The sequence below is a fragment of the Desmodus rotundus genome, chromosome 2, assembly GCF_022682495.2.
Source record: "Desmodus rotundus isolate HL8 chromosome 2, HLdesRot8A.1, whole genome shotgun sequence".
Taxonomy (NCBI): Eukaryota; Metazoa; Chordata; class Mammalia; order Chiroptera; family Phyllostomidae; genus Desmodus; species Desmodus rotundus.
The window spans coordinates 146,738,731-146,761,270 of record NC_071388.1 but is presented as its reverse complement, the minus strand read 5'-3'; the positions used below and the strand labels follow the sequence as shown (position 1 = coordinate 146,761,270).

The following is a 22,540-nucleotide window of genomic DNA, read 5'->3' as shown; positions in this document are numbered from 1 at the left end:
CGTGTCGGGGCAGAAAGAGTGGTCTGGAAATTTGGGAAACTGGTGTCTACTCTCACACTGTGTGACCTTGGGCCAAAGTTGTGTGTTTCTGCACATTCTTTTCTCCATTGCTAAAATCAAAGAGGTTGAGAATTTTACTCCAAAGTCTTATCTTACACTCTTTAAAACATTGTAAAGTGTGCATAACATGAAATTTACCATTTTAACCATATTAAATGTACAGCTCAGTATAACAGCGTATGTTTACATTGTAACCAATCACCATTCTCCATCTCTAGAACCCTCTCATATGTTTAAAAGGTGCTGCCTACCATTGTAATCAATCCTAATGTCTGGAGATCAGCGGGAAGTAAAGGAAACTACCCACAAGACATGTAAAGTTACAAAATCATTGTGGTTTTAATTGAACTCTGGGCCATTTAAAATATAATAACCAACCATTCTTGAACACTTACTATGTGTTACATGAAGTATTTTGTATCTAATAACTCTTCTATTGTCACAGTAACCCTTTAGAAAACACATGCTGATGTCCTTGTCCTGTAAATGAGGACACCGAGGTGGAGATTTTATGTGCCCTGTGTGAGATCACCCAGCTGGGGAATTCTGGAGACAGCATGGGAACCCCGTAGGTCAGCTCTGGAGCCAGCGCTTAATCACTGTGCCCCACTGTGTGGGGTCGCAGCTCCCAGCTGGCAGAGCTGCCCAGTGCCTGCTTCCTGGGAGAGTCGCCTGTGAGAGGCTCCCAAGGGGCACGGATGACTGCACTTAAGATTTTGTGTTTTTTCTCTCCTTTTCTGTTTTTTTTTTTTTTTTTAGCTTTTGAGGAGCCTGAGAGGATGACTTTGGCTGTTTAATAAGAGGCCTTTGCCCTATTCACTTTCTTGTCCTGTTCTGAACACACCCAGTGGCCGTGCCAGAGTTCCAACTTACAGGCATCTATTCAACCTCCACAAACAGTGGAGCTCTTTGACTTACAATGCAAGTATCTTACAACAAATGCCCTAGCATTTTGAAGAAAATGTAGTAATGTGATTCACACCTTGAAAATAGTTTTATAAAAAATCTTGTTTACTTAAGAGTTATTTTTCCTGAAGTTATAGAGCAGCGATTGTCAACCTTTTTCATCATGGCACACATAAACTAATTACTAAAATTCTGCAGCACACCAAAGAATATGTATTTTGTCAGTCTGACCAAAAATAGGCATAATTTTGATTGATTTAAAAATCCAATAATAATAATGGTAATTACTTACCTTTTTTGCTCCAAAGTGACTTTAAAAAATCAGATACCTATGCTTGTATACAAGGATTTCTAGTACCAAGAATTAACCAATGAGATGCAACCTTAGTATAGAATGGGACCAATAAAATGCAACTTTATTATATGACCTATATATTTATGATTTAAGACGGCACTTACACCAGATGGCTATTGTTGTATTGGCTGTTGTTACTTTTTATTTGATAATCTAAGGGAAAAGAGGTCAGTGTGTCTGACTAAATAGTCAGGTATTGCATGTTTTAAAAATTCTTGCAGAAGCCCTGGCCAGTGTGGTTGAGTTGGTTGGAGGAGCCTCCGGTAAACCAGAAGGCTGTGGGTTTGATTCCTGGTCAGTGCACATGCCTAGGTTGTGAGTTTGATTCCTACTCTGGGTGCATGTAGGGGATGGGCAACGAATCGATGTCTCCTTTCTGTTTCTTTCACACACTCTCTCTCTCTCTCTCCTTTGTGTGCTTTCTCTCTCTCCCTTCCTGTCTCTTTGGAATCAATAAATATATCCTAAGGTGAGGATTAAAAAAATTGTTATAACTATTAAATAAATGAATGAATAAATAAATAAATAAAATTCTTGCGGCACACAGGTTGAAAATTGCAGGTCTAGCCCATAATTAATGGGACAGACAAAAATCCTTTTTTAAGATGTAGGGGGCTTAGGGAAGGTGAGAGAATAAAAGTTGGTTATTTTTTTAATCAAAGGTTGCACTCCCTCTGGCAGAGAAATCAGTAGAAGCTATACAAATATACAGCAATAGTTTAATTTCTTTTGAGTGGTACTTTTATATTTTGGGGTATTTATTTTTGAGAAAGTCATTAAAGATTAATATTTGATTTAAAATGACCAAGCAGGAACATTTCCTTGAGTAAGAATTGTTAACATTTAAGTCCACATTTTGATTCACATTATGGCCAGCTGAGGGCTTCAGGAGATACTGCTTTATGGAGACAAAGACCGACTAGAGAGTGAGAGACGAAGACTGGCTGGGGGACCGTCCCAGAGGAAGAGGGAGAAAAAGGGTAGGCAATCAAAGTGTGGAAATGCTACTCAGTTCACTTTACAGATGTTTCAGGGATACAAATGTCAATTTGTCTTCCTCTGAGTAGAAGTCAACTTGTTTGGGGCTAAGAGTATGTGTTCTAGAGTCAGACTGCCAGGGACCATTACTGACTTTAACGTCAGGGACGTAATCTACCCACTTCCTGTAGATGCTGAAGGATCGCATGTGACGTGTTTGGTGCATTGCTCACACTCAGTATACTTGATAGCTGCTTCTATAGTTGATGATGCCAATCAAATAGAAGGCCTTTCTTTGTTCCCAGAGCTTGCTGTGTGAGGTGGGATGTGCCGGAACAGCTAGCACCGAACTTTGTTTGGTTGCAGTTTAATAGCTTTGTGATTCTTGGCATCTCCCAGTAGCAACTTCATTACTTCTAAAATGAGTATAATGATATCTACCTTATTGGTCTATTGGGGAAAGTCCCATGAAAAAAATATATGTGAAAATGACGTACATTTTATATGAAGTACTTAGTATGAGATGGTAAGGCATTTTATGCCTTTTTCTTTTACTTTACTTGGTAAATGACTTTTCAAAGTCATTTAATTCTTCAAACCATACCTGTCTTTTTAAAAGTTTTATCTTCTATTTATATCTCCCAAACTTTTCTAACCGTAAAGTTAACATTATGTGATGTATAATACTATAATGTGGTATAAAATGTAGTATATAGCTATATATTACATTTAACATATATTAAAAGCACCAAAGTACTTTTCTAGCACTATTCTTCCTATTTAACGTATAGATGAATATTATTATATAATATTTAAAGAAAAGTAATGCTAGCAAAGTACTTCTATGGCAAAAAGGATAAGCACACATATCACATTGTATTCCATAGGTTAGGAAGTGCCTCTGACTTATGTAGTTGGTTCAGTTTGCTCAGAAATCCCCAAAGAATATCTGGAAAAATTTACCTCTCTATCTGCACCTGTCCATATTTCACTTCCCTTCAAGACCAGTTGTCACTCCCTGATCGAAGCTGTTGTAACATCTGGTACAGTATCTGTCTGCCCTTTGCAGGTGTATATCAGAGTACTTTTCCCATTATGTTGTGGTTTTTTTCTTTGTATGCGTGTCGTCTTTTCTCGATACCAAACGCTGTCGCCTTGGTTTTCCTGTGTGACTGACAAAGAGCATCCTCGATGCTTGTTATATTTCATTAGTTCCTTTTTTTTAATTTGATGTCAGTCATTTAACATAAACTGACCTTTTTATTTTACAACTGAGCAGAGAGAGTCTCCAAAGAGCCTAAGTAAGCTGTTGATATTACACAGAAAATCACAGGCAGAGTCAGGACAAGAACACGGATGTTTGGCTCCCGGTTTCTGTTCTTTCTGAGTAGTCGATGCGGGATCTGTGCTGGGAATATCAGTGTAACGAAGGGTTTGGCACTATCGTGATGGGTAAGCACAAAAATATTATTCCTGTTTGAATCTTAATGCCATGCAAAATATTTTTTAAAATGATATTTTACCATGGAAATAAACATGAAATTTTCCTATTCAGTAGCAGTACCCTTTTAAGAAGTAGATACTATTATTTTTCTTTGTTGATGCTTCTGTAAACCTTTCAAGGCAGTTGGTTAGTTTAATTATTTCTTGTTACAGAGGATGCCTGCTGCATGGGTCACCGTTTCTGAGTACTAAAAGTTATGGGGAAGTATCACATGTCTGTTAGTTCTGTTCTTGCTCTCCCCAGGTTTCATTGCTTCAGACATGACATCAAGACACTCCAGTACCCAGTTGTGGTTAATCACACATTATCACGAAATGGGATCGTTGTACGACTATCTTCAGCTTACTACCCTGGATACAGTTAGCTGCCTGCGAATAGTGCTGTCCATCGCTAGTGGTCTTGCACATTTGCACATAGAGATATTTGGGACCCAAGGGAAACCAGCCATTGCTCACCGAGATTTAAAAAGCAAAAATATCCTGGTTAAGAAGAATGGACAGTGTTGCATAGCAGATTTGGGTAAGTTTTTACAAGTATTTTTTAATTACTGTTTTTTACTTTGTTGTATTCTCACTGTAACAAGGTTGCCTCCTTTCCCTCCCAGCAATTTTGTTGTGAAAAATTTCAAGCATGCAGATAAAATGAAAGAACTTCATAATGAACAACTGTATCCTAACCGCCTGAATTCTCCCATTAATATTTTATTGTTCTCAAGCTTTATCACATATCTGTCTATCCCCCATTCATGAATCCTTCTTAATCTTTGATACATTTCAATGTAAACTGCAGACAAAAGAGCTCTTCCCTCCGAATACTTCAGCATGTATTCCACCACATCATTCACTAGAGTTCATTATTTGTTTTTTTTTTTCTTTATAGGTAAAATTTTAATTCCCTGGGCATGTATTCCACCACATCATTCACTAGAGTTCATTATTTGTTTTTTTTTTCCTTTATAGGTAAAATTTTAATTCCCTGGGAAATGCACAAATCTTAAGTGTACATTCTCAGAGTTTTGACAAATGCTGTAAAATCCAAATCTGTATTGAGACACAGGCTTTTCCCAATATCCTACACGATCACCTCATGCTCCTCCAGCCAGTCCCTGCCCAGTCCACCCTCAGAGGCTTCCCTATTGTTGCGTTCTGATTTTACAACCCTTCACACAAAGCAGGTACACATAAGTAGCATATGGAATGAGTTCGTCTTAAACATAGTTCTAAAGTTGTTATTCTGTAACCACAGCAGAATTATCAATCAGGAAAGGGGGGAAAAATCCCCAAACTAATTTACTATTTGCCCTGCTAGGATATGTCATTCTCATGGTGTTAGGGTAACGCTCAATGTAGCCTGAATTGCATTATAAATACGATTGTTTTTATTTATAGTGACATTGTACGTAAAGCCATATGCATCCTAGACCCATGAAATACTGGCTGAATAATTATGCTAATGAGACCTGAGTTGTCATACTGGTTGTTCATTTCAGTGGAATATACACAGTCCTCACACTGCTTGATCAAAAAGGGTTTATATCCATGTCACTGTAGTTATTGTTAGACCGGTAAAGGCATAGACAGTATTACATAAAGGACGAAATTGTTTTTGTTTGTTCTTAAACACAAGGCATTTGACATGTCAGGGAAATTGATTCCTTTTGAATCCCTTTAAAGTCTTTTCTTTCATGATGAGAAATCATTTTACAGTGTTTTCCAGGCATGAAAAGAAAACTCTTTAGGATAGCACCGAAAGGCACGGCCCTAACGGCGTCTCTGGACAGTGTTAGTTATGGTGTGGAAGACTTTATGGCTGGGCCATGGCTTTTGGAACCAGGGCGACTTGGTTTCCTAGTTATTCACCCCGCACTTCTCTGCAGGTGTTTTTCATCCATCCGTTTACATGCTCTAAGAGCTGGTCTGCTTACACTCCATGCAAAGGTGGGCGGCTTAGCAAGGGGGACCCCAGTCTTTGACGCTGTGCGCTGTACGCGGGAACTTTCCTAATAGTGTGCTTATGTACTGTTCATGTGCTAAATCAATTATGTCTACCTCACGGGACTCCGACAAGACTCAGAAATTATTATAACTTAGGAAATTGTAAGTATTTAAATGGTAGCTGTTGTTACCGTTCAGTGAAGTAGGGAAGACGGACAAATTGACGTTGGTTTGTGAGACCTGAGGGGGAGGCAGTGGAAGGAGTTTTGCAGTAAGTTAACTCTTCAGCCGCATTTCTTTGGATGGATTCGTGCAGAGGCCTATGCGAAGGGGCCATTATGCAGGGGAGCAGGTCCACAGTGCAGGACACAGCCCCTGTAAGACCAGCCTTTGTGTGTAACCTTTATTTTATACCCAGAAATTAAGGATTGCTGGTTAGAAATCATGCTCTACTAATACTGCAAAATACCAGCATTCTAGTACAAATACCAGTTTTCTTTTATTTTTCTAACTATTATAAAAATATCTGAACATACAGAAAGTTTGAAAGAAAAGTATAATTACCATTCCTATCTACGACATCTGGATTTAACAACTATTTAAAATGTTGCCATATTTTGTTTATCGCTATGACTGCGTGTATATTTGCTAATTGATTTAAAGGTAAGTTGCAGACATCACATCATCACCCCCAATACTTCAGAATGCATTCCCTAAATACTTTAAAATATATCTCTTGCATAATCACAATATATATCACACCTAAACGTTAATGATAATTCTTCAATATCACTTAATATTCATTTTCATATTTTTCCAGTTTTTCAAACAAGAAATTCAGCCATGGTTTACACACTGCATTTGCTTCGTCTTTTCAGTTTAGTTTAATAATTATCCATCACTGGGTAACAAATTACCACTAAAACTTAGCCACTTGAAGCAGTACATTTAGTATCCCACACAGGCCTGTGAGGGAGGACTTGGAATGACAGCTCCGGGGTTCTGGCTCACAGTCTCAGTGGGGTAACCGTCAAGCTGTCTGTCAGGACTGCAGGCGTCTGAGGGCTTGATCAGGGCTGGAGGAACGTCCCAGGTGGCTCACTCACAGGGCTGTGATGGGAGGTCTCAGTTCCCCGTCGTGCGGATCTGTCCACAGGGCTGCTTAAGTGTCCTCGTAACACAGTGAGTGAGCCGAGAGAGACTCAGGGAGCCATAATGCTTTGTATGTCCTAATTTTGAAGATATACACTCATTTCTGCCATATTCTGCTTGATAGTCCAGCCCCCACTCAAGGTGTGGGGGATTGAGCTTCACCTCTCGATGGGAGAAGTTTCAAAAACCTTGTGGTCTTATTTTTAAATCAACACAGCTATTATCTCCATGCTCTATTTAAACTGCACCTTTTCGATATCCTATTATTTTGACTCTTTGGTACTGGAAATGGTGGAGGGCATGTATGGTTTGGGAAATGTTCACAGTGGCTGTGGAATTTTGGGGTTGATGATAAAAATGAAAGGGAAGCCAGTCTGATTTAGTCTAATGCAGTTGCCAGTGTCTTCGCTAATTGTTGAGGCTGAGGTGACACATGCACTGTCCGGCCTGACATTATATAGCGTGATTATCCCACACACGCAGAGCCAGGGGGTGGGAGGAGAAGCGTTCTCCGTAGATGGCTTGAGGGATCCCCAAAGGATCATTGGGTTGCCGCTTGTTCCACGTCGGCATTTTTTATTATTTTGAGTGCCACGAGAATCATTTTCACTTGGTCTGCATGTGTTTCAAAAAGTAATTCCCTTTGCATATCTAATCCCCTGGTCGGTGAGCAGTGCCAGGTCTCTCTAATGCACGGTGGAATTCTGAAATGAGTCGTGGTTTTAGGAAAGTGCTTCAAAGCCATTTAACACGAATGCTGTGCTTTGCATTGAAGCCCAGTTTAATGTTCTCTCCATGCGAGTGTAGACAAAGGCCTATGGGTTTGGTCAGTGTTCCTGTTCAGGTGCGCAGTTCATCCTTGAGGGATGGCGCATCCCGTTCTGTAGTGGTAAATTACCTCAAATTCTGTCTCGCAGCGTTTGAAATTGGTGTTTGGAGACTAATGGGAGCTGTGGTGGAGCTTGAGTGGGTAATTTGCTTCTCGTTAAGCCACGCTGAGGCTCCCGTGTAAGATGTGAGCCTGTTTTTCTGTGGACTTCAAACACCAGCCAATCTTGGTTTGGCGGATTAGTTCATCATTTACCTAGAACTTTGTGTCTCACACACTCGTATATATTTGTTAACCCAGTAGCCTCAGAATGTGTCTGACAATAGTCCATTTTCCTGCCGGCACAGAAGCCATCGCAATGGGCGTTGCAGAGACTACTCTGGGTGTAATGCGGCAGCGGCCTGGGCACCACAAGAGGGTGCTTGTGACTGGGGTGTGTTTACAGTTCTTCAGCAACTCCCTCTGACAAGGGAGGTGAGCTGATGAGCACTGTTGTCCTCTCCCTTTTAGGCTTGGCGGTCATGCATTCCCAGAGCACCAATCAGCTCGACGTGGGCAACAACCCCCGTGTGGGTACCAAACGCTACATGGCCCCTGAAGTTCTAGACGAAACCATCCAGGTGGATTGTTTTGATTCTTACAAGAGAGTCGATATCTGGGCTTTTGGACTCGTCTTGTGGGAAGTGGCCAGGCGGATGGTGAGCAACGGTAGGTACCTGATCTACCATAATATCATATTGTCTTTGTTCAAGTCCTGTTGTTTCTGCTGCCCTTAAAAGGGCAAAAGGACTATTTAAGTCCACATTGTTCCTTAATTCCTACCTGTCAAGCTTTCACCACTTATATTTAATTTATGACTGGTAGGTGAAATAAAATGGCATTGTACTTTCGCTGTGTAAGAGGAAATGATGGTTTGAAAAACAATATTTCTGATTTCAATGTCTCTGGTTATATATTGCTTGCTTGTTCGTTTTGTTGACTAGGTTCCACTTAGGGTGAGATCATATGGTATTTGTCTTTCACTGCCTGGCTTAAGAACAAACTGACAGTAACCAGAGGGGAGGTGGTAGGGGATGATGGGGGGAAAAGGGGGAAGGGATTTCAGGAACGTGTATAAAGGACACATGGACAAAATCAAAGGGGGGTAGGATCAAGGGCGGGAAGTGGGGATGGCTGGGGTGGGGGGTGGGGTGGGGGGAAATGGGGACAACTAACTGTACTTGAACAACAATAAAAAAAAGGTGGAAAGGAAGAAATGTAAGGTCTTAAATAGTATTTTCCACACGGTCTTGTAAACGATGTATTAATTAAATGAAATACAGAGAGAATCGAAAACCATTGCCAGAATCTAACAGTTAATGTTTTCCTGAGTTAAGTAAACTTACTGTGGTAATCATTTCACAACGTAGTATATGTAAGTCACGTCATCACGTCGCACAACTTAAACTCATACAGTGCTGCATGTCAGTTACATCTCAATATACTGACAGAAAAGAAAAAGTATTTCTGGAAGAGACTAGTTATTCCTTGTTTTGCTCTTTTGATTGGTCCATGTATCCTTTCCCCTCCTTCCCTCCCTCCCTCCCTTCCTCCCTACACCTATTCTGCCTTTCTTCCCATGTTCCCATGTTCTTTGTTCTTCTCACAAGTGAGTTTTATCATGAGAATGTTCAAGTAAATTTGAGGGTGAATTCTGCTAATTTAGATATTTTTTCTTAAGTTTAGATTATTGAGAAAAGGCTCAGGTTGTATATTCAGAATTCACTCTTTTGTAAGAAACAGGCTGTATAAGTGAAGTTTAAATACAGGAAACCCTGAATAGGTGACTTATGCTGCTACTCTTGTAAGTTCAGTTTTATGAAGTGGTCTCGCCTTGGCAGTTAGGGAAGCAAATGTCAATCATTTTTACTCGCGTCCCCTATAATAAGTTCTTACTCTTGCCTTTCATGTATCCAAATCGGCCACAAATACATTGTTGAACTGTACTTCACGTATATTGTACTCTGAAAGCAGTAAGTTACTCTTTCAAATTGCACACGTCCCGTCTACTCACCAAGTGGGTATTATAGCAGAAATCTTTTATGTTGACTAAATCAACCTCTTCACAACTGGAAATACCTTCATGACTAAATCAACCTCTTCACAACTGGAAATACCTTCATGACTGGAAATCTTATTTCATAGAGGATGGGTCTGAAATTGTTCCAGGAAAACAGAAGACGGTGCCATACATTTATATTAATATTTCTTTCCAAAAGATACTTCGCCCTCCTGTGACCCACTGGAATCTTGGGTTTGAAGTATGAAAGAAATAATGCGTGATGTCTGTAACATCTCTGTGCTCCATCCCCTTCCTCTGGTATTTTCTTGTAAGGATTGAGATTCCCGGGGCAATCGTAATTTTCGTGACCACACAGCCAGAGAACAGGACGTCCTGAGAGGGACGCGGATCAGGGCACCTTAACAGTTTTAGTGTGCAGTGTTAAGATTGGCGTGTCCTCACCGTAGGCTTTTTTTTTTATCCTGGCAGCAGAGTATTTGTTTTTAACAAACTCTCTAAGGATCTCAAAGCTAATGTTTCAGAGGAAACATAAACATATGTGCATTGTAACCTGACAGCTCTTTTAAAGTACTTTTTTTTAATGGAGTCATGAACATTTTTCTTGGTAATTATTTCCCAATCATTGGGAGCTACTGACTTGCATTTTGTGCCGTCCAAGTGCCTTGAGAATTGTTTGCAATATGAGACTGTTTTGCTGATTTATAAGGTTCTGAACTTTGCCTGAAATTGCACATTGACTTTATTTCCCTACCCCACCCCCCAATCATTCCTGAGCTCCTTGGAACTGAAAACCTCATTCTAATTAGTTCATCTTGACAGACATCTTAGAGAAGGAGCAGCGTCACAATAAACCCTGTGAAGGGGAACTTGCCCCAAACTAAGAGAAAGCGAATGTTCCAGGGCCGAGATGGTAGCAATCCAGCTGTGGGTGCGCTGGAGCGGTGCCAAGCAAGCCTGTGCGATGAAAGCCGAGCTTGGCAGAAACTTGGGGTTTGGGCTGTGGAAGAACTCATGTTGCAAACTAGGTTCCTGTGTCAGAGGCATAAACCCAAATGGCTTTGAAAGGTCAGCTGTGATTAATGTTCGGTGTGAAATTGGAGTCATCATTTTAAAGTGTAGCTGAGCAAATGGTAGTTTGCTTGATCCATCCTGTGTTTAACATGATTTTTTAAAAAAAAGAAATGGAGGGTCAAAGAGAATACTTTGGTTGTTTTTTGACTTACTGATCTCTCCCTTAATGTCATTTAAATTGTTTTCTGGTTCCTAAAATTTTGTGGATTAAGCTTCTGTTCTATGGTGTGATTTGGTTTTCAGGGCGCGCTAAGGGTGTTCTGTGTCTCATTTGAAATAGCGACTCTCCCTTGGCCATGACTTTGATATTTTCCTTCTGTTTTCTCGAGTCCCTCTTTCTCATAAGTGTTCCTGTGCTCACATGCACAAGTGCACGCACACACGTACAGAAAATATTTAGCCCTAAACTTGTAAGTAAGTGTTCCATGCTGCTTGCAAAATTATTTTATTAACAGCAACATCTTAGTTATTACTACCCCAAAATAGAAAGAAATGAGTAGAGGAGGAAAAAGGAAAACTTTGCTCTTACATTCCAACATTGATGTTTCTTTTCACTTCCTTGTGCACGTGTTTTTGACCTGGTGGTAATAGTACAGGTACCATTCTGCCACCATCTTTTCCATTTGTGTGCTTTTTTTAATGTTGGTAAGTGGTCTGTTTTTCTTTTAAATGATACTTTATTAACCATTTCCATATTGTTAGACATCCTGTTTTCTCCATTTGCGGCCTCTGTAGTAAACATCTTTGTTCATGTGACTTTTTCATTTGGGGAATTAATTCCTAATTGAAAAAAAAGTAGCTTTAATAGGTTAGAGTATATGGATGTGTTTATGGCTTGACACATATGCCAAATTGCTTTCCATAAGAGTTGTACTAATTCCTAACACCCTGCTTGCCCCAGAGTGCGATGTATGCATTTCACTTTTTTTGCCAGCTTTAGGAACTGTCATTAAAAGACTCTATATTTTTGAAATTATTGCATGTAAAATAGACGTCATTTAAACATATGAATATCTTCAGAAGGTCATGATAATTACGTGTCCTTTGAGTTCCTTGAGTCCATTATAGAAATTGATGACCAGCTGGTGCTTCTGGGACAGTACGATCCTCAAATGGACTGTGAATATAAAACTATGTTGCATTTTGTATTTTTATTGGAATTTTACATCCATTTGCTACTCATAATAAACCTTATGCTGTTTCGGTACTGGAAATAAGAGTTAAGTCCAACTCACATCTGAAAATTTCTCAGTAGTGTTTTATGGATTTGACTTTCCGTGTTTAGTTTGACACTGAATTTGGATTGATAGGAAGGAAGTGGTTTTCTCTCCTTTATTGTGTGGGTTTTGTGTACGAATTTAAGGCAGGGTTTGCTTGGATCAGTGGTTCTCACACTGGAGTGTACACGAGAATCACCCAGAGTACTGAGTGCTGGCCCATGCCTAGAGCTTCTGAGGCCGTAGGTCTAGGGTTGGACTGAGAATGTCCCTTTCAGACAGGGCCCCAGATGATGCTGATGGTGCTGGGTCAGGGACTGTACTCTGAGATTTCTTGCTGAAATACCAGGTCTGGCAGAAGCAAGGTCTGCTTGAGTGTGGTTGGTAGGGTAATAATATGGGTGTAATAATTTTTAGTTTAAATTGGAACATTTTGCCTAAAGTGTCAGGTGGTATGGTTGAATGTGATATTGTTAATAGAATTTCATGCTTATGATTTTGTAAAAAAAGATTTTGTAATAAAAACAGGGGGTGTTATTTGTGCCAGACCCTGTAGCATACATTACACCGGTGTCGCCCAGGACGTGCACAGAGCCTGCCCCGCCAGAATGTCCGTGACTTCAGTCCTGATGCTTAGGTGAAACTGCATTCACTTTCAGGTTTCTGTGGGGTCCATTTCTCCCTGCAGAGTCTCAGGCGTTAGCCATTCTTTCTAGATCTTTGCCATTTCTCTTCTCCTCTTTTTATATTTCTGCAGACACACCTGTTCCTGGGTACCTGAGTTCAGTGCAGTGTGAGAAGTAACTTTATGTGGGGAGTCTGTGTATAAGTGGGAACGTTGTAACTGTGGCCTTGTGCCATTCCTCTGTGGTCTGATTAGAAACATCTTCCAGCCCCTTCCAAGCATCTTGAGTTCAGGAGTCCTTTCTTTGGAGCTTCTGTCTGAGGTGTTGGACCTTGTTTGGATCCCTGTGTATGGAAACTCCGTAGTTCTGATGCTCTGATATGTGGTCATCTGCTTCTGGATTGTAAAACTAAACAGAGTAGTCTTTAGTGTCCATTCTTAAGCGCATCTTTACCTATAGCATAATCCGAGTAGCCTGAGTCCCTTACCTTTATGGGGCTCACTTTCTACTGCACATTTTAACACAAACTTTCACTGTGATTCAAATGTCATATGACTTCTCACATCTGTGACAGATATACTTCACTATTATCGATAACATAATTATTCTTAAAAGTGCCCAAAGAAAATTCTACGAGGGTTTCCATCAGAATAGGCAGCAGAATTCTTGAAAAGGCAGTGTACCCAGATGGTACAGGCAAACGCACGTGAAAAATAGGACATACACGTTCCTTCCTCGTGTTTGGTCGCCACACAGAGTGCAGTGCTTCCGTCTTTCCTTGCCGTGTTTCCCCTTAGGGCTGAAGCACTGAGTGTGGACACCTGTGAGAGGGGGCTTTGGGCAGAGCTTCCCCCTGGGCCACCAGAGGCAGGGAAATGTCACTGTTCACAGGCTCTGAGATCACACCTTCTGACTGATAACGATCATAAGCTTCATCATCCATAAAACATTGGTAAATAATAGTATCCACTTCAAAGAGTTCTGATAATTAAATGAGATAACATATGTAAAGCACCCGGCACGTGTCTGGCATGTGGTAAGTGCTCTGTAACTGTTCCGTTGGGAACAAGTGAAAGACGGAGGTCACTCATGGGTTAGCAGAGCTCAGCTGCCCTTTCCCCACCTCTCCTTGTGCTGATCCTTCACTCTGATACTACATTTGTTTCCCGTTTAGTGCCCACAGAGGGCTATGCGGATACACTCCTATTTCACTGTTACTAGCTTTGATTATTTTGTGACGGAATCCAGTGTTAAAATGTGTCAAAAAGTATTTGTATCTTAAGAATCTTTGCTTGGCTAAACTGTATCTCTTATTGGGGTGGGGACTAGGAAATACTCGTCAATAAGCTTGTATTTGGCAATTTAGAAACTCTCAAAGCTTTGGAACCCAAAAACTTTTTTATAACTTATTGGCAGAACACATGACCGAATTCATTTAGCAGTTAGACTTGGCCTGAATTGCCAGGAGTCTGCCCAGTGCATTCATTTCCTTCAGTGTTACTGTTCACGTATTGTGCTGCAGAAATGTGTGTGGTTGTGGAGTATCCCTCGGACTCCACTAGGGCATCGCATAAAAGGTAGTGTGTGCCTCTTAATTACCTTTGTAAAGTGTAAAAAGCCCCAAATTCTAAAACATCTAAACCTCAAGGGTTTGGATAGAGGATTGTGAACATGTAATCAGTATTCACTTAACTAACCTATATTTAGCATCTGTAATAGACTAGGTCTAGTGTCATATACCCTGGGAAGCAGTTAAGCAAAAAAAAGGAATATTCAACTTAAAGGTTTTCATATTTAAGTTGAATAAATTACTATAAATTAACAATATAAGCCACTATGGTTGCAGTATACGAGGAGGTGACTGAATTCAGGATGGACAGGAACCCTGGCCAGGGGCCTGGAGCTGTGGCAACAAGGTGGGAGAGTGTTCTCAGAAGAGAGAAAGCAGGACTGAGTCACAAATGATAGGAATAGCTACTCAGTTGGACAAGCTTGGGAGCACATGTAGGTGGAAAGGAGAAATAACGTCAGACGATGATGATTGAAGTTGTAAAGCTGTCGTATTGATGCAACTGTAAGTAACCCCTGTGGCTGAAGCCCAGGTGTGTGAGGGAAGACAGTGGTGTGGAATGGTTGTTCTTGGGCATTGAGCACCAACCGTCCACGGTGGTTGCCAAGGGCAACACCGATGGCACCCTTGTAGAGGAGGGGCGTGACTAGAATTTCCCTTGGTTTTCTCCTGAACATATTGCTGGAGGCAGAGGCAGATGGTGGAGGGCAGGACTTGACGCAGGGAGACCCGTAGGTCCCAGGTGCAGCTGTCAGGGGGGTAGAGCATGGGTCCCTGATCTAAGGCCTGGGGAGGATTCTGAGGGAGGCCTTGTTTCTAGAGACTTGCATTTTGGAAAGACCTCTCCGGTATGTCATGTTATTTGAAGTACTATATAGGGGTGTCCAACCTGCAGCCCGTGAGCTGTATGTATCCCAGGATGGCTATGAATGTGGCCCAACACAATATCATTAATTTACTTAAAACATGATGAGATTTTTCTGTGATTATGTGTCACAATGTATATAATGTGTGGCTCAGAGACACCAAAAGGTTGAACACTCTCAGCTCTTGTTTATCTATACATGAGCTTCGTGATGCGTACTTTGAGGGTGTTGAACTCCGTCATAGCAGTGAGGGGTTTACTCAGCTGTGCAGCAAATTAATGGTAGGGATATTGTTTGGTAAAAATAGATTTGCCACAGAGAAGAGAAAACTTGCAATTAGACATATGCCCAGGAAAAATGATTGTATAAATCAGATACACATGCCAAAAGTTGTGGGGGAGTAGGTGATGAGTAATTTCTCTGCTTTCTTTCCCATGGCCCTTTGAGTCACACAGCAGCTCTGCGTGGAAAAGCAGGGCCTGGCTCAGTTCCTCTTCCCTTGACCACCGATGAAGAGCTCTTCCCCGCATTCCTGTATCCTCTGTACCACTCATTTGGCACTCGAAGGGCTTTGTATTTTTAATCACTTTTCCAGAATTCACACTGTCCTCTTTGCTGGCTCACGATTTGGCAGTTGTTCATTGGGTGCTGTCTTTAAAGAATGTAGAGTTCACTTTTTTTTGCCTAGCTACCCAGTAGTTGTCATTTTCTGGCAGAAACAAGGAACAGTTAATAGGAACATCCTGCTTTAAGAACACAAGTCATTTCACAGTCTGACCTTGACCTTCACCACCCAGGTGCACCTGATTTCAGCCATAGAGACTTCCCTCCATCTTTCTGACTATGAGCATGAGGATCATTTGTAGCTCCGTGTCTTTGCTCTGCTTCCTCCCCCTCTTCCCTGCTCCTCCCTGAGCCCCCGCCCCCACCCAGGATGCCCCCTCTCCTTTGTGTTTTCTCTTCCACATCCTCTTCTCTGCCCTGAAACTCATTATCTTTCCTTGTCTGCCCAAGTCTTAGCTTCTGGAAAGATGACTTTAACTGTGGTGACACTCAGTTGATGTCTGGTGCTTAATAAGCCACACAGGTATTTTCCTCTCTGAGACCTGCTGAGTACCATGCCCCATCCCTTCGCCCTGCCCCTACCTCTAAGGCTAGTGTGTAGTCTGTTTGTTTTCTCCTCCCTCTTTTCTATTTTCCCGCTCCTCGTCACCCACATCACATCGTTTTCATTTTTCTATCCCTAGTGCCAGACACAACCTCTGGTACACACAGTTTAAGGGGTCAAAATGGTTATTGAGTACATTTAAGAACCAGCAAATGAAAATAGAGTGAAGATTTCTAATCTATCTCTGCCTTTCAAAACATAAATTAAGTAGTGAAGTGGAAACATTTTGAGACGTTAAAAGTAAGATTTCAGTTATCTAAAAGAAAGGACGTGGGGGGGCTTGTTCTCATCCTCCACAGATGTTGAGTGCCTTGAAAAGCAAGAATGTGGCTTATACTTTTATCATCCTCAGTATTTAACATGGTGTCTCACACATAGTAGGTACGGAATGTACTTTATATTGATAGAAATAATTGCTTTCCTTCACCAGAGGGCATTTCAATGGCTGCTGGAGTTTGATCCCAGGTTGCCTTTATGCTGGAGAAGCATGGCCGGTGTCAGATGGAAACAGTCAACAATTGACTGATGGTGGAAGGGGCGTGATTAAGTCCCAGGTGTAATCAATTACATGGTCTTCCTTTTAAAACTTGACTCCTTTTGTTAAAACGTGGGACATTTAATAAGGTTAAAATATGGTAAATATAAACATAAAGGAAAACTTCAGCTTTGTGTAGTAAAATTCATTGTTGGATATCACTAGATCTCATATTTTAAAAATCTGGCTATGCTTTTTTCTTTTGCATTTATAGAAAAATCCAACTAGCATTACTGTTCACTTTCACATAATCCTTCCCAAGCCAGCCAGGCAAATTACCCCACATACTAGCTATTATACTAGAATTTAAAAAAATAATTAAACCAGGTTATTAATATATTCTCTTTAATAAAAATTGAAAGATGGGAAGGATCTATCTCTTACGTTTCCTATAAATGAACGTGGCCCCTGGAAAGGTGTACATTATCTTATGGTCCCGTGTCCAGTTGTGTTTTAGGTGGTATCTGTTAGTACTGAGAAGAATGAAAATGTTTTTGTTTGAATGCTTCCTGCGTCCCTTACGAGATGCATAAGGTCTCTGAGATGAGCCATCCCCAGGCGTCTTCTGTGAGCAGTGGTTTATGCCTCATAGGGGCCGTTTGTAATTTGCCAGAAAAGGTTTTTAATCCATTGACCAAGATACATCACAACTGCAGTTCTGCATTGTGGAAAGGTTAATTAGACGATAGTATGAACTAGAAATTCACATAATTAGAATACATTCCATTTTTAAAATAAACTCAGTTGGATCTGTGGAGTTTAAGGAAAAAATCTAGTAATTTTTTAACAGATGCTCCTTATCATGGCTAATCTTTTGTGTAAACAGTTTTTATTTACATGGGACGTGTAAGAATTGATTCTCACTCTTACGTAATTTAATTTCTTTGATAAATGAGAAGGGAATTGAAGCTATTGAGGCGATCTGTTAGGAACTAGAAAACTATAACTTTCACAGCCTCCTCCTGTCTCCCCTAACAACCTAGTAGGTATTTAAGAACAAGAGAAGAGTTACTTGGAAGAAGAGAGTAATCCACTGCCCACATTGTTGAAACCTTTGATGATAGAAGGAAAGTAATGGGTTTTCTTGGTTTCATGTGTGTAAGAAGAATCATCAATTTTTTAACTCCAAGTGATGAAGTTTTTTAAATTAAAAAATAGTTGACATCCAATATTGTGTTGGTGCGGGGTGTCCAACCTAGTGATACAACATTTATATACCTTACTGTGTGTTCACCACAATATGTGTAATAACCATCTGTCTCTGTGCAAAGTTAATGATGATAGGACTGACTCTATTCCCTGTGCTGCACGACTTCACCCCTGTAACTTACTTATTTTATATGGGAACTTTGTACCTCTTATTCTCCTTCACCTTTTTCCCTCTTCCACCCACCTGTCTCCTCTCTAACAACCATCAGATTGTTCTCTGTATCTATGAGTCTTTCAGGTTTTTTTTACCAGACTCCACATAAAAGTGAAATCATACAGTATTTGCCTTTCTCTCTCTGGCTTATTTTACGTAGCATAATACCCTGTAGGTCAAACCATGCTGTTGCAAATGGTAAGATTTTATTCTTTTTGTTGCTGAAAAATAATTTGATTGTGTGTGTATGTGCATATATATCTTCTGCATCCTAGATACCTAGATTGCTTTCATATGTTGGCTGTTGTAAATAATGCTGAAATGAATATAGGGGTGTGTATGTCTTTTCAAATAGTGTTTTGGATTTCTTTGAATAAGTACCTAGAAGTGGAGTTCCTGAGGCACGTGGTAGTTCTTTAATTTTTTTTGAGACCTCTATACTGTTTTCCATAGCGGCTGCATCAGCTTACAATGCTGAGTGTTCCCTTATCTCACCAACACTTGTTAGTGGTTGACTTTTTGATGATAGCCAACACTTGCGTGATGTTGACAAGTGTGAGGTGCTCTCTCACTGTAGTTTCGATTTGCATTTTCCTGATGATTAGTGATGTTGAGCATCTTATCCTGTGTGTGTTGGCCATCTGTATGTCTTCTTTGGAGAAATGTCTTCATGTCCTCTGCCCATTGTTAAATTGGATTGTTCGGTTTGTTGATGTTGGGTTGTATGTGTGATCCTTATAGGCTGTATCATTTGCGAATACCTTCTCCCTTTCAGTAGGTTGCGTTTTTGCTTTGTTAATGTTTCTTTTGTGGTACAAAAACTTCTTAGTTTAATGTAGTTTAATTTGTTGATTGTTTATTTTCTTAACCTTGCCCAAGGAGATATATGCAAAAAATTGCTAAGAGTGATGCCACAGTTTACTACCTATGTTTTCCTGTAGGAGTTTTATTGTTTTGGGTCTTACATGGCTCTATATATAGGTATATGTTTGGTGTGTTTATAGGAGGAGGTGAGTTTGGGGTCTTCTATGCAACTGTCTTGGATTCTCCCACCCTGAAATGATGACGTTTTAAACTTTTCTATTTATGGAGTTACTCCTCCTTGTGAAAAATACGGAGTTGATGTAATTTTGCTGGAGAAACAAGGTCTCTAAGGCATTAAAGCAGAAGCTAAAATTAGCCACTTTCATATTTGCTTCAAAGTAAGGGAAAGTTTATCCTTTTTAATCATTCCTGTGTTTCCCAAATGACTGTCCTTCTCTACTTTTGTGCTTCAATCTGAGAGTAAATAGTTGAGCCATCAGAGGCTGTATCTGGTAGTTAGCAGGCATTCAGTCCACATAAAATGAGTGAATGAGGAAATTCATAATTTGTATTAATTCTTTGCATTCTCCCAGTAGGAGGAATTACTTCATAGCATGGATGTTTTTCCTAATCATAACAAAAAGGGGTATTTCAGTGTTCTTGGATTATTTGTTTGCCTGTGACTCTAGTTTGTGGACAACTTTTTATTTCTATTATGGTCTGAAACCACTAGAGTCATGTCAAAAGATGTTGTGTCTTTATTTTGATCACTGAAAGAATTTTATCTTGGGTCTTCTTTGCCCTGTTGGGTGTTACAGAGCTGTTTATGTACACTCTTGGAGCATTTTGTTAATAATTGTAAGTGTTGGGTTGGCCAAGATGTCCATATGGTTTTTCCACAAAAGACACATTTTTCATTTTCACCAATAACTTTATGATTTGGATATTTTCAGTATGTTGACTATCTCCCATGTAGTGTAATGTTGATTGTTCTCAATTAGGGTCTTGGTTAGATCACTATCAACTTCAACTGGTCTACCTGACCATGGAGCATCGTCCAGCTAGAAATCTCCAGCCCAAAACTTTGCAAACCACTTCTGACATTTTAGATCAGTCACAGCACCTTCTCCATACACTGCACAAATCTTTTTTGTGTGTTGCAGTTGTGTTTTTACCTTTCTTGAAATGATAAAGCATAATATGCTGCAAATGTTGCAAATACGCTGCAAATTTTCTTTCATCTTCAATATTAAAATAGTTACACAAAAATTCACCAATTTTGATGGTTTTTTAAAATTTAATCTTTATTATATCTTTTCAATTACCATTTAGCCCCCTTATACCTCCTTCCCCCAAGAAATCACCACACTTGTTCAATCCGAGATGCCTTTTTCCATTTTGCTCAATCTCTTCACTCCCTAACTTCCCCCCGGCCCCCAGCTGGCATTTGCTCTCTATCTACGAGTCTGTCTCTGTTTTGCTTGTTAGTTGAGTTTGTTCATTAGATTCCACATTATGAGTGAAATCATATGGTATTTGTCTTTCTCTGACAGTCTTATTTCACTTATCTTGATGTTCTCCAGGTCCATCCATAGTGTTGCAAAGGGTAAAATTTTCTTCTTTTTTATGGCTGAGTAGAATTCCATTGTGTAAATGCCCCATAGTTGTTTTATCCACTCATCTACTGATGGACACTTGGGCTGCTTCCATATCTTGGCAACTGTGAATAACGCTGCAATGAACATAGGGGTGCTTATGTTTTTTCAAATTAGTGTTTTGGGTTCCTTTGGATATATTTCCAGAAGTGGGGACACTGGGTCAAAAGGCAGATCCATTTTTAATTTGTTGAGGTATCTCCATACAGTTTTTCACAGTGGCTGCACCAATCTGCATTCCCATCAACAGTGCAAAAGGGTTCCCCTTTCTCCACATTCTCACCAGCACTTGTTATTTGTTGACTTATTGATGATGGCCATTCTGACAGGTGTGAGATGATACCTCATCATAGTTTTAATTTGTGTTTCTCTGATGATTAGTGACGTTGAACATCTTTCCATGTCTATTGACCATCTATAGGTTCTCTTTGGGGAAGTGTGTATTCAGGTCCTTTGCTCATTTTTTAATTGAGTTGTTTGGGGTTTAGGCATGTTTTGTAAGTACTTTATAAATTTGGATATTAACCCCTTATTAGATGTATCAGTGAATATGTTGTCCCATTCAGTGGGTTGTCTTTTTATTTTCTTGATGATTTCCTTTGCTGTGCAAAATCTTTTTAATTTGATGTAGTCCCATTTGTTTATTTTTTCTTTTGTTTCCCTTGCCTGGATAGAGATATCTGATAAAAAATTGCTATGAGAAATGCCCGAGATTTTGCTGCCTATGTTTTCTTCTAAGACTTTTATGGTTTTGAGTCTAACAGTTAAGTCTTTGATCCATTTTGAATTTATTCTTGTGTGTGGTATAAGAAGGTGGTCTAATTTCATTTTTCTGCACATGTATGTCCAATTTTCGCAACACCATTTATTGAATAAAGTATTTTTAGCCCATGATATGTGCTTGCTTCCTCTGTTGAATATTTATTGACTATAAAGATGTGAGCCTATATGTGGGCTCTGTATTCTGTTCCATTGATCTGTGTGTCTGTTTTTATGTGAGTATCAGGCTTTTTTGGTTACTATGACCTTGTAGTATAGTTTGATATTAGGCAGTGTGATTCCTCCAGCTTTGTTCTTCTTTCTCAGGATTGCTGTCACTATGCAGGGCCTTTTTGGTTACGTATAAAGTTTTGGAATATTTGCTCTTGTTCTGTGAAATACATCTTTGGAATCTTGATAGGAATTGCATTGAATCTATAGGTTGCTTTGGGTAGTATGGACATTTTAACGATGTTATTTTTTCCTATCCATGAACATGATATATATTTCCACTTATTTGTATCTTCTTCAGTTTCTTTCTTCAGTGTCTATAGGATGTACAGGTCTTTTACATCCTTGGTTTGGTTTATTCCTAGGTATTTTATTGTTTTTGAGTCAGTTGTGAATGGGATTGTTTACTTAATTTCCCTTTCTGTTAGTTTGTCATTGGATAATAAAAATGCAACTGATTTCCGGATATTAATTTTGTGTCTTGCTATTTTGATGGATTCATTTATCAGTTGTAGTAGTTTCTTGGTGGAATCTTTGGGGTTCTCTATGTACAGTATCATATCATCTGCAAATAAAGACAGTTTTACTTCCTTCTTTCCAATTTGGATGCCTTTTATTTCTTCTTGTTGTCTGATTGCTGTGGCTAGGACATCCAGTACTATGTTGAATAAGGGAAATGAAAGCAGACATCCCTGTCTTGTTCCCAATCTTAAGGGGAATGTATTTTTGCACGTTGGGTATGATGCTGGCAGTGGGTTTGTCATATATGGCCCTTATTATGTTGAGGTGTGTTCCCTCTGCTCCTAGTTTGCTGAGAGTTTTTATCATAAATGCATGCTAGATATTATCAAAAACTATTTCTGCATCTACTGATGTGATTATGTGCCTTTTATCC

The 22,540-nt window shown here is 39.8% G+C and overlaps 1 protein-coding gene across 3 annotated transcripts in view; it reads left to right on the top strand.

The window, feature by feature from the left end:
• ACVR1 (activin A receptor type 1) overlaps window positions 1–22,540 on the top strand; it is a 133,339-nt gene that overhangs the window by 105,024 nt on the left and 5,775 nt on the right. For all 3 annotated transcript variants that reach the window (XM_053918688.1, XM_053918687.1, XM_024579821.3), the window contains 2 exons: window positions 4,047–4,322; window positions 8,229–8,426. In XM_053918688.1, coding sequence (XP_053774663.1) covers window positions 4,047–4,322; window positions 8,229–8,426 — 474 coding nt within the window. The remainder of the gene's footprint in view (window positions 1–4,046; window positions 4,323–8,228; window positions 8,427–22,540) is intronic.